Consider the following 14,946-nt stretch of genomic DNA (forward strand, 5'->3'; position numbering starts at 1 on the left):
AAAAGCTGATAGCCCATGGCTTGGACAAGTGCACTCTCTGCTGGGTTAAGAACTGGCTGGAGGGCCGGGCCCAGAGAGTGCTGGTAAATGGGGCTGCATCTAGCTGGCGGCCAGTCACTAGTGGTGTCCCCCAGGGGTCAGTGTTGGGTCCAGTCCTGTTTAACATCTTTATTGATGATTTAGATGAGGGGATTGAGACCACCATCAGCAAATTTGCTGATGACACCAAGTTGGGGGGCAGTGTTGACCTGCTGGAAGGCAGGAGGGCTCTGCAAAGAGATCTGGATAGACTGGAAAAATGGGCTGATTCCAATGGGATGAAGTTCAACAAGGCCAAGTGCCGGGTCCTGCACTTTGGCCACAACAACCCCCTGCAGCGCTACAGGCTGGGCACAGAGTGGCTGGAGAGCAGCCAGACAGAAAGGGACCTGGGGGTACTGATTGACAGCAAGCTCAACATGAGCCAGCAGTGTGCCCAGGTGGCCAAGAAGGCCAATGGTATCCTGGCCTGTATAAAAATAGTGTGGTCAGCAGGACAAGGGAAGTGATCCTTCCCCTGTACTCTGCATTGGTGAGGCCACACCTGGAGTATTGTGTTCAGTTCTGGGCCCCTCAGTTCAGGAGGGATATTGAGGTGCTGGAGCGGGTCCAGAGAAGAGCAACAAGACTGGTGAAGGGACTTGAGCACATGACCTATGGTGAGAGGCTGAGGGAGCTGGGGTTGTTCAGCCTGGAGAGGAGGAGGCTTAGAGGTGACCTCATTGCTCTCTATAACTACCTGAAGGGAAGTTATAGTCAGGTGGGAACTGGTCTCTTCTCCCAGGCAGTTAGCAATAGGACAAGGGGACATGGGCTTAAACTCTGCCAGGGGAAGTTTAGGCTGGATATTAGGAAGAAGTTCTTTACGGAAAGAGTGATCAGGCATTGGAATGGCCTGCCTAGGGAGGTGGTGGACTCACCGTCCCTGGAGGTTTTTAAACTGAGATTGGACATGGCTCTTAGTGCCATGATCTAGTAAATGGGCTGAAGTTGGACCAAGGGTTGGACTTGATGATCTCTGAGGTCTTTTCCAACCTAGCCAATTCTGTGATTCTGTGAAACCACGGCGCTTTTCATGACCTTGCCCTAAATTCAGAACATTGTCTTGTCTGAGCAGTTTCATTGCTCTGGGCCCCATTTCCCCATGTGTAAAACTAGGGGACACCTCCATTCCCTTCTCCCATACTTCATGCACTTCTTCAGAAGATCAAGAACTCTTTGAGACAGATACTGTCCTTCTCCTCATAAAGTCCATCCAAAGGGCTTTGCACAACAGGAGCACTCAGCAACGCTGAAGCCATGATCACCCACCAACAGTCAGAGTGCTCTGGGTAAATCTCCAGGATGATGACAGCTCCACATGTGCATTTGGGGTCAGGATCCTCAGTTTGTCTGTCAGAAACCTGCCCTGTCCACCCACGGCCGCTGTGATCTCAGGTTGGGTACTTGCAACAGGAGTCAAGTTGGCCAACAGAAGACTGGTTAATGGCACTAGATCCTCCTGGGTTCACGGCAAATCCCAGTGCGGAGCTCAGGCCAGGACTCACCCGCTCGGGACACGGTTGCTGGGGTGGCTGTGCGCAGGTGGCTGATCTCAAACACCAACCGCATCGTTGGGTTCAGAGGGATTCTCTCATTGCTCGCCAGGGTCAGCACCTGCATTGGGCAGACAGACAGACAGAATGACATCTTCCCCAGGAACAGGAATGAAAAGCATTCAGCACTTTGCACTAAAAAGCTTGGTTGCTGCCAGCACAGTTCCTTGAGGGAATGCAGCTGATTTCCAGCAGGCAGTAGAACTGTCTTCCATGACTCAAAGGAACAGCACTCCCTTCGAGCGGCGGAAAAAGGTGTGGAATTATGACCCCACCCTATTTTTGAAGGGCCTGGAGTTACAATCAGGACATCTGTGATTATCCATGAGCCCAGTTCCAGGAAGGGAAATTACAATGAAACCATGATTTGAGCTATTTCCCCTCATGCACCATTTTCTATATGTGATATTGTTTGGTGTATCTGAAGAAACACAACCGCATTATTCTAGGAGGTGTTATTTCAGCATCTGCATTTTTAGGCTGAACCATGCCATGCAGTCAAAGAATATCTCCTTCTTTAACTTATATTCATTACCTTATTATCATCCATCACAGTATTAAGAGACTCAATCCACATTGGATCAATATCTCCATCTAGTACCATCCACTTGGGACCGTCATGCGTGATGTTGGCCAGCTCTCGCATGATTGATGAAAACAGGCCTGGGAGGGTGACAGGAAGATGGTGATGAACACTGAACTTGACACCTGCTCTAACGGTTTTCTCCAGCAACACAGTAAAAATTACTCTAATTAATGCTTTCCTCTCAAACATGCAAAACTCTATGTGCCTATACGTAAATATTACTATATCACAATACGGTTCTAGTTTGCTTTAAAGTGAAAAAAGGGTTATCAGTTATCACTACTGAAAATGATTGCAGACCTACGCACGAGCTTCATTCCCACCAAGAATCATAAGGGATAAGAAAAATGTAGAGTAGCTACTCAAAGGCAAAAGGCGGCATGAGTTATACAATGCAGAGAAAACCACCTGAATATGCCTAGGAAATCCTTATAAATATTTTTTTGTGGCTCAAAGTATATCAGGGCAATCAAGATGCATTAAACGCTGGGTCATGGCTTTAGTGAGACTGAGGGGAGAACAAGCACAGAATGACATTGAATGACAGAACAAAATGTTGGTAAAATCAAGGAGAGAGAGGATACAGAGTCTCAAGGGGAGTAAATAATGAATGTTAAGAAGACCACGAAGGCTGGGAATAGAGCAGCAGCACTGCAGAGCAAATGAAAACTCCACAAAACTACTGCTCTCCTCTACATGTGAAAATACCTCGGGAGATGCTGGTCTTCATGAAAAAACATCAGGCAAACATTAAAAAAAAGCCTCTCTTCCAGTGAATTGTGACAAGAACTCTTTTTTTTTTTCTTTTTTTCTCCAGGACAAGCTATTTCTTTGTGATCCAGATCAGGAACAGCTAGTGGCACCATCTGACTGAAGACAAAGCTTGTGCTCAGCAAATGCAGAACGGCTCACCTGGAACAGGTGTGTGATCCCGAGACTGGTCAACAAAAATAACGCTTCAGCGCCTCTGCCTCCAGCCAGTTCCTTACGTGTTGGACACACGCCTTGGGAACCACTCCGACATTATTAGCATCAGAAACAGTTGCTGTCTCAGGGCATCAGGGCTTCCCTCGGATACACCGCGGCAGCGGGGAGAGGAAAGCGCCTCTGTCCTGACCTTGTGCATCCACAGCACACGGCTCTCTTGGGGTTTAAAAGAAGAGTTTTGTTCTGCAAAGAACACTTTTGGGATTCCCATATGGGACCTTTTACCACCTAACATGTAGGACCTTTTCAACTTCTGATAATGTGACAGGATAAAACTGGGGAGCGGAAAAGCAGGGGCTGATCTGTAAGGGAACAGGTCACCTCTTGCTAGGCTGTGGTGGAGATTGCCTTGCTGGTCTTTGACAACATGAAACAACATTTTCAGGAATGGTTACTGCAGAAAATATCTGCCTTGAAAGCTCAGGGAGGAGTGCCACTATTTCATTTAAACCATCGCAGGCCAGAAACCACTGGACAGTCACCTGTAAAATGTCCCTCCTGCTGTTGGGTGTCACCGCTGCCCTCGATCTGCAGCCACTGCTGCAGCCAGTCTGCACAGTTCAGGCTGTACCCTGCACGTCCCTCTGCCACTTTGATTTAGGCTCCCTAATTACAATTAGAAAGAAATTAACCTGGCATTGGAGCAAAGCAGGGGGTCGGGAAGGGTCCATGGCGGGGCCAGGGGAGGTGGGTGGCAGCTCATCTGCTGCTGTGGATGATTCATGGTAATGTCTTCCCTCACCTCCCCCACACCTCCCAAACCCGCCGCACACGTAAATCGAAGCTGCCTTTATGTATCAGTCACAACCCAACATTTCCACTCCAGATTTTCTGTAATCTTCCAGCAAGTTTGAAATGTTCCTCAGGAGTAAGCAGGATCAACAGCTTGGCAAACGCTGGTGTGCTACAGAGATCGGGCAGCCATACTGAGTGGAAAAACTGACGTTAAGGCTGCTGTGCGTGCTATCAGCAATGAAAACCTGGGGATGGGACATTTTTTGGGGTCCCAGTGCACACCACAGTGCAGGAGGGACATCTCTTCCATCACTGGTCCAGCCAACTCCCAAAAACTGCCTGCCCCACTTAGGAACTGGTAAGTGTTGGTATTAATGGGCATTAAAATTATTCTTAGGGCAATAGGATCAAGTAGGCTTATGCTATATTTCCCATTTGAAGATCAAAGAGCTAAAACATCCTGTGTATCCTTTCAACAACAAACTGTCATGTGGCTGTAGGCAGCAGACAAGCACCTGGGCTCTCAGACCTGCCCATGAAGAACCAGTCACCCTGCTGCTGCTCGGGAAATTCATTAAAAATACCCGTCTTTATCTACATATTTCAGACATGAAATGACATTTACCGTCTTTCCAGTCTCTTGTTGCTGGGTTAATGATGCCAAAGAGCTCATCATTGGTGACTGCCTTGGGGTTGAGGTCTGTCCAGACAGGACGTCGCTTCATTATCTGGTAAGTCCTGTTCAGGGATCTCATCACCTGAGACTTGCCCGTGCCCGCGTTACCCACCACGAAGACAGAGTGCCGGACCGTCAGCAACTCCTCCAGCTGCACCACCTGAGAAAAACACTCCCAAATTTTAGACAAAGATGCCAAACTGAAGTTCAGGTCTATAAAATAGGTCCCACTGGGCCACCTCTTTAGAAAGACGTGACCCTGAGACACAAGCAGATTTGACAATTGAGTTTGGTCCAGCCACTCTAATCACAATGGGTGAAATCCTCAGCCTGCAGATAAACTTTCAGCGCTGTTTATACTTGACAACCACCACCTGATGAGGCCCTGCTCTCCAGGGGCTACACTTTCATGAGCCTACAAAAGTTGGCCCCTTTGGAAGCCCAGAGACTGATCCAGTGCTGACTTCAGGAGCAGGTGCAGCTGCCTCAGACCCAGCACAGCTGACTGCCCTCCAGCGAGATCTGCCTGCAAGGACAATGCTGTGCAGAGCTCTCTTTGTAGAAGCAAAGCTGTTTGAGAAAACCCAAATGATTTGATGGCGATGTGGGTGTAGCAGAAGATCTCTTGGTCTTACTTTGAGCACAAAGTTGTCCTCAGCCTGCAGCCGGAGGTCCAGCACAGCCTGCCTCACAAACGACTCAAAATTCAGGTCACGCTTCCGAGGCACATCCAGTGCAGGGAATAGATCCCCAATCAGCCCCATAAACACCGGCACATCATCCGTCACAATCTTGGGGATGTTGAAGTCACGAAGAGAGCGCATCAGAACCTGGTCTTCGGGTCGCTCTGGGTCATCTCGCTTGAGGGAGCCAGCAACAACTAGCACTGACTTAATGGCACGCAAGCCCCAGTCGTAGTGATCCTACACCAGAGGAAGAAAAAAAAAGAGGCATGAGTTTATGCTTAGACAGCACCATGTAGGGTGAAGAACCACCATTCCCAAACTGCCAGACTAGTAAGCAATGAAAATACATCTAAATCTGTTATTTGCATTGTGGCCAGAGACCTTCTCCAGCCTGAGTGACCTGGTTTCCATCTCAGTAGGTGAGATTCCCGTCAGGGACAGTATTAAAGAGTCAAATAATTCAGCTGTTCAGACCATCACATGGGCTCACAGTTGGCAGTAAGACAGCAGCAGGATTTGCACTCCAGAGACCAAAGCAATTTGTTTCACCTAAATCATAAAGCACCTATAGCAAGGCCAGCCAGCCCCCTGCATCTGCAGGAGCCACCAAGGTGAAAGGCTTGTGAGTCCATTATGAGGCCCCAAAGACCCAAGTTTCTCCACCCTGCCCATCACAAGATGACAAGCCTGTTTGGTCTCAGAGGAGGTCCAGGAATAAGGGGTCAGTAAAGACATTGCTGAAAAAGTACCACAAAACGGCATGAGAAGAACTCTCAAGCCAACAAACAACTGTTCATATTTCTGTCCTGTTAACACCCTCCAGAGCACAGCTCGACAGCTGACTGCTCTGTGTGGGAGGCCATGGCTTCCACCAGGCCCCTCAAGGCACAGCACCAAGTTTCTGCGACAGAGCATATCCCACCCAGCCTCATGCTGGCACAGCCAAGATCAGGTTTGTATCATCAGGAATCCTGATTCAGGTCTCCTCTGGACCCAGCTTCGATCTACACAAATAATGACAAGGAAAAATCTGATTTGCTTTGCACTGACAGTAACTCTAACAAGACCTGGAACCAGCCTAAGGCTGAACTCAGAGAGGGACACCATAAACCCTTTGCAGGCAGGAGAATCAATAGGAAGAGACTGGAAAGCAAAAGGTCACTGAATACTACCCCAAACATGGTGTCATTTAAACTCACTGAAAGGTCTCCCATTAATGCAGCTGGTCAAATGCTTTTGTCCCTGCAGATGCTCCAGTAAAGCAGTCTGAAAATTTTATTGCTCCGATGATCACCAACCCTCTCCTCCCCCAGCAGCCAGTGCAAATGCAGTCATTAAATAAAAGCTGTGAAACGTTAGCCATGGAGCTGAGCAGCACAGTGCCATGTTTCTGCTGATTTTGGAGATTCATCATACCACTCAGCCACAGAACCAGGCTCACCTGCTTGGACAGGAGCTCTTTGCAGAGTTGGTAGAGAGTAATGAACTTCCTGGCTAACACCCGGGCCTCGATGAATCCCTCAGCCACCAACATAATTTCACAGATCAGCTCAAAGTCTGGCACAACCATCGCACACGGCCTAAAATGACAGGTGAGGAGGCATTGCAGAACAAGTATTTCTTGACTACAGGTCTTACAGGCAGCGCATTTGCAGCTTCATCTTCTAGGCCTTCTTTTATGAGCCAGGTCACCCTCTGCCTTCCCCACGACAAGGGACAGAGCTCCTTTGCCCTGCCTGTGCGTGCCCAGACCCAGGCCTGTTGTGCAAGGCTTAAACTACCTGCGAATGCCCTATGCAAGTGAATTCCCCAAGGACATGAGGTCGAGCCTGGATGTTCCAAAAGACAGTTTCTGCCAGGTCACAAACCCTGACCTGGACTCACCTGAAGAGAGCTTTTAAATTCTCAGGTAGCTCTGTTCGCCCTGCGTAACCAGGGTTCATGGTGATGAAAATGCCTACTGATGGTACTAAGTTGATGTCTTCTCCAAGAAAATTGAAGGATTTCTTCTTCTCCCGTATTGCATCCTGCACGCTCTTCACCTAGAAATCAAGACAGTACTATAGTATCAGCGTTCACTTATGAAAAACACATCAGACAACGGTGCTTCCTTTGTTACTCTTGGCCTCGTGACAAATGGGGCTAATCACTGTTTTATTTTTTACCGGCAGCATAAAGCTTTATACACTGTTTGGAGTACATCAGCATGGCAATATCAATTTCCCATCTCAGTCAAACTCTGGCAAAGCAGAAAAAAGAGCTGAAGAGAGTGGAAAGTCAAAATGCAAAGGAGTTGCAAGACTTCACACCTTTGCTCCATGAGACAATGATGAACGTGGGTCAGGAAGAGCAACTCAGGAGCGGGAAATGTCCCCAGCACTGCCTGCATTCACCTTGGCTTTTGACATCACCTGTGGGACACTGCTCAGCACATCTCACAGCAAAAACACCACCAAAGGCTCCACCATCTCTGAACCAGCCAGCCCAGCAGAGGTCTGATGTGTGAGAGAGACACAGGGCAGCACAGGTATCCACAACACAGCCAACACCCAAACGCACTCCCCAAAGTCTATCACAATATGGGCCCATTATTCCCTTTACCCATCTCACCTCTCCCCACACAGCGTTGCTCTTCAGGACATCCCAAAACCCTCCTGTGCCTGCTCCGTTCCCTGACCAGGCCCAGAGAAGGGGTAGCACCTCCCAATAAGCTTGGCCTCAGCTCAGTTGTAAACTGACCACTTGATATCACTTTTAAAGATTTTGGGACATCAGATGTTTGATTTAAAACCAAAACCAGAAGGCAGAAGCTGTAAAACCTCTCCTAACACCTTCACTCACTAATATTATATTGTTTTTTATATTTGCCTGATTGCAGCTTTGTTCTGCTCATTCCTCTCCTTCCGAGGAGTTCACCTCTCTGCAAACAGCACCTCAGCGAGGGGCAAATCTCTCTCTATTCACCGCTCTAACCTCACTACTGTTTGCCATCTCAAAGTAAAGCAATTAATCGAATTTTTCCCTGTAAGGAACCATATCGACATCAGCTGCATGAGTAAGACAGCCAATTAAACATCGCCATGGTAACACTCCTAATAGCAGCCAGGAGACACCATGACGGAATGACGGCCGTGCCGCTTTCTTCAGCTGCCACGCTCCAGCCAGGAGCGAGGGAACCATTAGCAGTTGAGTCATTCCTGGGCTTCTTTTGTTCAGCTTCCCTTTTTATTTCAAGATCCTCAAAGACTTTTTTTCAATGACAACTTTAAACTAGGACCTGACGGAAGAGAAATTGAGAGGGAATGATACATGAACTCTTGTACCTGCCTGGGGCTTCTCTGGGATGCCACACAAGGTACCAATTATGAGTGAAACAGATGAGAAGAATGAGGAGTTCATGGAGGGGTTAAGAACAATGTCTTTGACCGAAACATTTACAGAAGTGTAGAAACTTCTGAGCTTTATATCTTTCTATAACACTGAGCCCAAAAGGGAGTCCAGGAACAATTTAGCACCTCAATCAGATATTAGGATCCTAAAACACGCACTCAGCTGACAGTTGGATCCTGAAGAACTTGGGCACTTTGGCACCTCAGTTTTCTGCACTGAAGCCCCCCAAGGCTTCCCCTGTATAAAATAATGCCAGGTTTCCTCATGGGCTGGTAAGAGGAGGGGAAGGAGGACGCGAAGTGACAGATTATATATATAAGCACGAGAGCACAGGACTTTCTGGCACGATGGGGAGGCCAGTCTCCCTTCCAGCCCTTCTCCAGGGATGCTGCTGCGCTTCACACGAGACTCACCAACACAATGCACTGAGCAGCTAAACTACAGAGGAGATGAGAAACCATTCGCCAGGGGAAACACCCATGCCCAGCTGGGCACCGCTCCAATAGCTCTGTCCCAGGTTTAATCCCACGGTGTCAGGGTACCCTGGGCAAGCGCGTCAGCAAGGGCCGCAGATCTGCCCCAGATTCCAGCTCCCGAGTGTCACCAGCTGACACTGGCTTTTGGGAGCACCACGGGGCTGCACACATTCCTCCAAGGAATGGTGCCAGTTGGCCAGGAATACCTTCCAAAGCCACTTGGCAGAGCTGTCGTTACAGACACCAGAACTAAATCCACAGCCATATAGTTTTGGAGACAGGTTAAGAAAATTAATCCTGAATGTATTCCCATTTCCTGAGTATGACACACAACCTGTGCCTGACCAGGGGTGATAAGGAACCCCCAGAAGTCCAGCGGATCTGCCCCAAACACCCCTCTTCCCCTCTGTGAAAATCATTCCCTACATTGCAGACTGAGCAGCCGCAAGTCAAGGCAGCTTCTCTGTCTTGAAACGATGTGCTGCAATTATCTCACAGCAGATTAATGACACGAGTGCTTTCCTGAGGAGGAACAGGTACAGAGCCATGGTGCGTAGTGGTCTGGGAAAAGATGCTACAAAGAATTGTCTTGGCACAAATGCTGTAACTGGGGCAAGAAAAGTGACAAATATCTTTGCAGCACGTAACTGCGACATCTTGGCAGTGCTGTGATATTCATGTGATTAATCTTGAGATCTAATCCCACACCTGCCTATACACAGAACTGAAACCGGCAATATGCAATTGCCGTTTTTACCCTTGCTCCAAAGACTGCAGAATGGCTCTGCTCTGTTTGTATTTATTTATGAGTGTTTCTCCACTCACCTGTACAGCAACCACAGAAAGGACCTCAACTGAGATCCTGTTAAATTCATCAAAACAGCCCCAGGCTCCCGTCTGGGAAAGGCCTTTGTAAATATTCCCACACGACTGGAAAAACAAAACAAAAACAAAGATTACAAGAGTGAAATCATAAATGGAATCAACTCCAGCAAAAAATTGATTTTATTTCCCAGCCTGTTTATTTATAGCAATTTACAGTCTATTGTGGGTATTTAGAAAAGTGCATGGAAACAGCAGGCACAACTCAATTATAATATTTATAGCTCTGCGCAGCTTGCCACTTTATCTGCTAATTGCACTTTCTCGATATATCTGTGCACCAGTTTCATTTAAAGGTCACTTGTGCTGAATTACTGATGGTCCCGTTTCCTGGGAGAGCCCATAAGCTAAATGAAATATGGTCCGAGGCTACCAAAATCACTGTACCGTGCCAGACTGGCAGAGAGCAAGACTCAGCCTAATGATTCAGTGCTCTGTAGCGGCTGAAGGTTCACTATGTTTTGGGTTTATTCTGGGAGAGGATCCTGAGAAAACCAGGACAGGTCCCTCCCCGTGCCAGGGGCTGCCAGGTCGCGAGCACGCCGAGAAGAAACGACCAGGGTCCAACTATCAGCACAGCCTTGGTCTCAACTGAACAGACCAACATTTTTGAAGAATTACACATGAAATCTAACTCCAGAAAGGAAGGGAAATGCATAATGAGGCAGAGAAGATAGTTCGGGTCTCTGCCTCCTGAAGAACCTTGTGCAAATCTTAGAGAAGGAACGGGAGGAGAAGGAAAAGGCATTCAGCTTAAAGGAGTGTAGCAGGGATTTGGAGAGAGGTGATCACAGAATCCCAGCCTGGTGGGGCTGAAGGGACCTCTGCAGATCCCCCAGTCCAAGCCCTGCTCACGCAGGGTCACAGAGCAGATCACACAGGTGGGTCCAGGCGGGTTTCAATGTCTCAGAGAAGGAGACTCCACACCCGCTCTGGGCAGCCTGGGCCAGGCTCTGGCACCTCCCAGCAAACAAGTTTCTGCTCATGTTCAGATGGAGCCTCCTGTGTTTCAGTCTGTGCCCGTTGCCCCTCACCCTGGCGTTGGGCACCACTGAACAGAGTCTGGTCCATCCTCTGACACTCACCCTGAGATACTGATCCCATTGATCAGATCCCTCTCAGCTTCTCTTCTCCAGCTCAACAGCTCCAGCTCTCTCAGTCTCTCCTCACAAGAAAGAAGCTCCAGACCCCTCAGCATCTTTGTAGCCACCGCTGGACTCTGTGCAGTTATTCCTTCTTAAACTGGGGAGCCCAGAACTGGACACAACTCCAGATGTGGCATCACCAGGGCAGAGCAGAGCGGAAGGAACAACCTCCCTTGACCTGCTGGTCATACCTCTCCTAATGCACCCCAGGTACCATTGGATTACTCTCATCCGTCAGGTTTGCTCGGGCCCTGAGCATCCCCAGCCCCATGTGACCGCACTGCAGCCGAGGTGGGAGCCATACCTTGTAGTCCATCTGCTCGGAGCAGTTAAACACGTACACCATGATGCCCAGGGCTCGCCCCAAATCTTTCGTAGTCTCCGTCTTGCCAGTGCCCGCAGGGCCTGCAGGTGCTCCGCTCATGGTCAGGTGCAGTGACTGGGTCAGGGTGATGTAACATCTTTCACAGTGAATGATGAATGAAAAAAGGAAATATGTCCAATAGGTCAACTGTGGGCTGCAGGGCAATAGCACTAGAGCACTGCACTCAGCAGAGCCTCTCCTCTGAAAAGCTGTACGTGAGCAGGGGTCATGTCTGAGCTGAAAGCCTTCTTGGCATTAATTACCACCTCTGCTCAGCTCTGTTTTCTCCAAGAGATACTCATCTTCCACCAAGGTCTGCCCAAACCTCTTCATGTCCAGCTTGTGTTCTCTCTGGATCCTCATACAACTCATGGATATTGGGCACATCTCAGGCAGTATGAGAAAAGGACAGCTTTTCTGGAAGACCTGTCACTGACAGAAACCTGCTCAGGTGGCCTATGAGTGAACCCAACTCAAAGCTGCAGCAAGTCCCAAAGTTTCTCCATCATGTTGATGATGGACACTGGGGTGGTGTCCACATGTGAGTATCTATACTACCTGTATAAGCCACAGAGGTGTAGTCAATATAGCCAACAAAACCTGATGATACCTGGGGGCTTGACGCAGCTGACTAACACAGGTGACTAGAGCCACCTGAGATGCTCTTGGTTGCTGAAATGTCACATAGGGTGGAGAGATATGACAAGGGGTCCATAGGAGACTTTTACACTTCTGGATTGGCAGCTGGAAGCCAGGTGGGACAACACAGAGTATCTCAAGTAACCCTAGGTGTCCCCACTGAGGCAACCAGGTAGATGTCTGCTTCAAGATGGGATGAAAGCTCTCTAGACTCACCAGCTTTATGGACTGTGGACATCTTGTGCACAGGAAGACACCCACAAGTGTTTTAATGTGTGAGCTGAATCCCACCCAGGGATCTGATGTACAAATTCCCCAGAGGGTACCACCAAAAACCAGATAAGAGTTAGAGCTCGACCACTGGAGTGCTGGGACATGGAGACAGAACAAGAGGGATACAGGTGTCTGAACTAAATCCATCTTTGGTTGGCATCTCTCTCTCTACCTGTGTGGCAAAGCCCAGCTATGACATTGTGTCCCAGGGACTTACCTGTCGGTCAGCGGAGTGATCACAAGCCGAGGGGTATTGCCAAGGTATTCATAGGAGTACAGGAACTGGGCGTCACAGATGTTGGCAAAGCAGTGCCGTTCCTCATCTGACCATCTGTGCCGGAGCTGTGACAGCCAAATGAAGGCCTGGGCATTGTCCACCTGCAACACACCCACAAACACCATCACAGGAAGGCCGGGGATGCCAGACACATGCAGCTCGGGGGCCAAAATAGCGACTGCTATAAAATTTTCATGGGGGATGACTGGTCCTCACTGCAAGGCAGGTGTGGTGAGGAAGGCCGCCTCCTTGCAATGCGGTGAGAAATGTCACCTCCCCATCTCCCATCAGTAAAGGGGAGGAACCAAATTAGTGACCACATTGGTGGGAGAGGAAAAAATTAATGGCCAAGAGAAAGAGCCTTACAAAAAGACTCCTGAATAGATTTAAGAAGCAGCAAGTCATGAAGAAGGTCTCATAACGCAACCAGAGTGAGAGAAGGAGCAGAGGCCATCTAGACAAGGAAGAGGTTGCAGACAGCACCAAGGAAACAGACTGGGGACAGGTGGACAAAGACAGGCATGGCCAGCGCTCTCTGCACAACCAGCAGGCAGGTCCAGATGCATCACTTCACCCCAGGCTGGACCGAGGCACCACTGAGCCCAGCTGAGCCTTGAAGACAGAAACCCTGTGAGCAGCCTGGCTGCCTCTGAGATGACACAGATGAGGGAAGAGCCACAACCCAATACATTCAGGGCATCTTCCCACCCACCTGCAAGGCTAAACACTTGGCATGGTGTCAGGGACAGGGGAGTAGTGTGGGAGAGGTGTTGCAGGAGAAGGGAGTCCCACATAAGTCCCTGTGGCCCCACACCAGACAAAGGACGCTACAAAGAACAAAGCTTGAATGCTTTTTCTTACTTTCTAAAGTCAAAACTGAGACTGAGTCCAGCAGCCTCCCAACACAGCACCATCATCCACCAGCACATGTCTTGGCACCAGGACGCAGTGCCGCGCTCTCACTCCTGGTGTGAATCTGCAGCAACTACAAGTTGGTGTTGCAGGGCCATGACACAGCACAGCTCTGCAGGCTTACAGGGGCTTTCTGCACACTTACTACAAACATTGTAGAAATAAATTTAGTCATACGTCTCCCACTGAGACCGGCAGTGATCTGAACGGCCAGCGGTTGGGCCCCCTGAAGCCCCCTCTCCAGCACCCACAGAACTGTGCTGAACTGCCAACACCAACCTTCTGTGCTATCATCTTTGCCACCACATCCCGAGCATGCACGTCGATGGTGCAAATGGTCATGATTTTCTGTCTGTCGCCCTTGGAGAGCTGCCCGATCAGCATGGTAACGAGGGTGTTCAGCTGGGTCACTTGCTTCTTGTGCTATTCCTTCATCGCATTCTCGTAGCCTTCCTCCACCCTGGCAAAGGCAATCCCAACCTCGGTTGTCCACCAGATCTGGGTGCAGCAAAGCGCCACCTAGGGAAATAGGCTGGTTCAGTATCAGGGAAAATACCAAAGCTTCCTTATGTTCAAGAGTGTCGGATCCACAGGGAGATCAAGGATGAAACATCCGTGACATGAAATTAAGTATTTTTTCATACAGTAGTCACAGCAGACAGTACAACAAGGATCTGCTCCATGACATTCATTTAAAACACCATATCAGTGATAGACACATTTAGCAGCTAGTTATAAGTAAATCAGCACCTTTCACATGCCTGACACAGCAGAGGAGGAAGAGTTGGAGACCACGAGGTTGTCAGAGGTGCATCTGAGGGGCTCTTCACTCTTATCAGGCCTCACCACTTTGCCTTCCTGCTGCACCTCTCACTGCTCTGGCTGTACAGACTGCACTGCCCAAGCCCCTGGGCTCTGTCACCCAACCAAGAGCCCCAACCAGAGCATGGAGCTCAGCCTGAAAACTCCATCAGGAGACCGCCAGGATAAAGGACAACTCATCCTCCCTCTCTCCTGGACAGCAAGGTGGAGGCCAGAAACATGCCTGTCCACAGCTGCTGAAAGAAGGGAAGGGCAGGACTGATGGGGAACCCAAGAGCTACCTTTCCACGAGCCAGCCTGAGTGGTGATAAGAAGCAGTGGCAGATACCTGGGCAGGATAGTCAAAGAGCCATTGTTCCCTTGGTTTTTCCTCATAAGCCATGACGGCTTCTGTCATCTCATCTCTCACAGTAGCCCTCATGCTGTCTAGTACATGACTGAGCCAGACTTCAACCTGGAAAA

General features: G+C 49.1%; 1 protein-coding gene across 1 annotated transcript; it reads right to left on the bottom strand.

Moving 5' to 3' along the window:
- Nucleotides 1-1,391: 1,391 nt before the first annotated feature.
- LOC139825446 (dynein axonemal heavy chain 9-like) lies at nt 1,392-12,875 on the bottom strand. The gene is made up of 9 exons (XM_071817741.1): nt 12,691-12,875; nt 11,502-11,658; nt 9,996-10,100; nt 7,189-7,346; nt 6,746-6,884; nt 5,254-5,541; nt 4,568-4,778; nt 2,170-2,297; nt 1,392-1,695 (listed from the first exon to the last, which is right to left on the bottom strand). Exons 1-9 carry the CDS (start codon nt 12,873-12,875, stop codon nt 1,531-1,533), a joined length of 1,536 nt encoding a protein of 511 aa, XP_071673842.1. The 3' UTR covers nt 1,392-1,530.
- Nucleotides 12,876-14,946: the final 2,071 nt, after the last annotated feature.

Source organism: Patagioenas fasciata, chromosome 21 (assembly GCF_037038585.1).
Source record: "Patagioenas fasciata isolate bPatFas1 chromosome 21, bPatFas1.hap1, whole genome shotgun sequence".
NCBI classification, from domain to species: Eukaryota; Metazoa; Chordata; class Aves; order Columbiformes; family Columbidae; genus Patagioenas; species Patagioenas fasciata.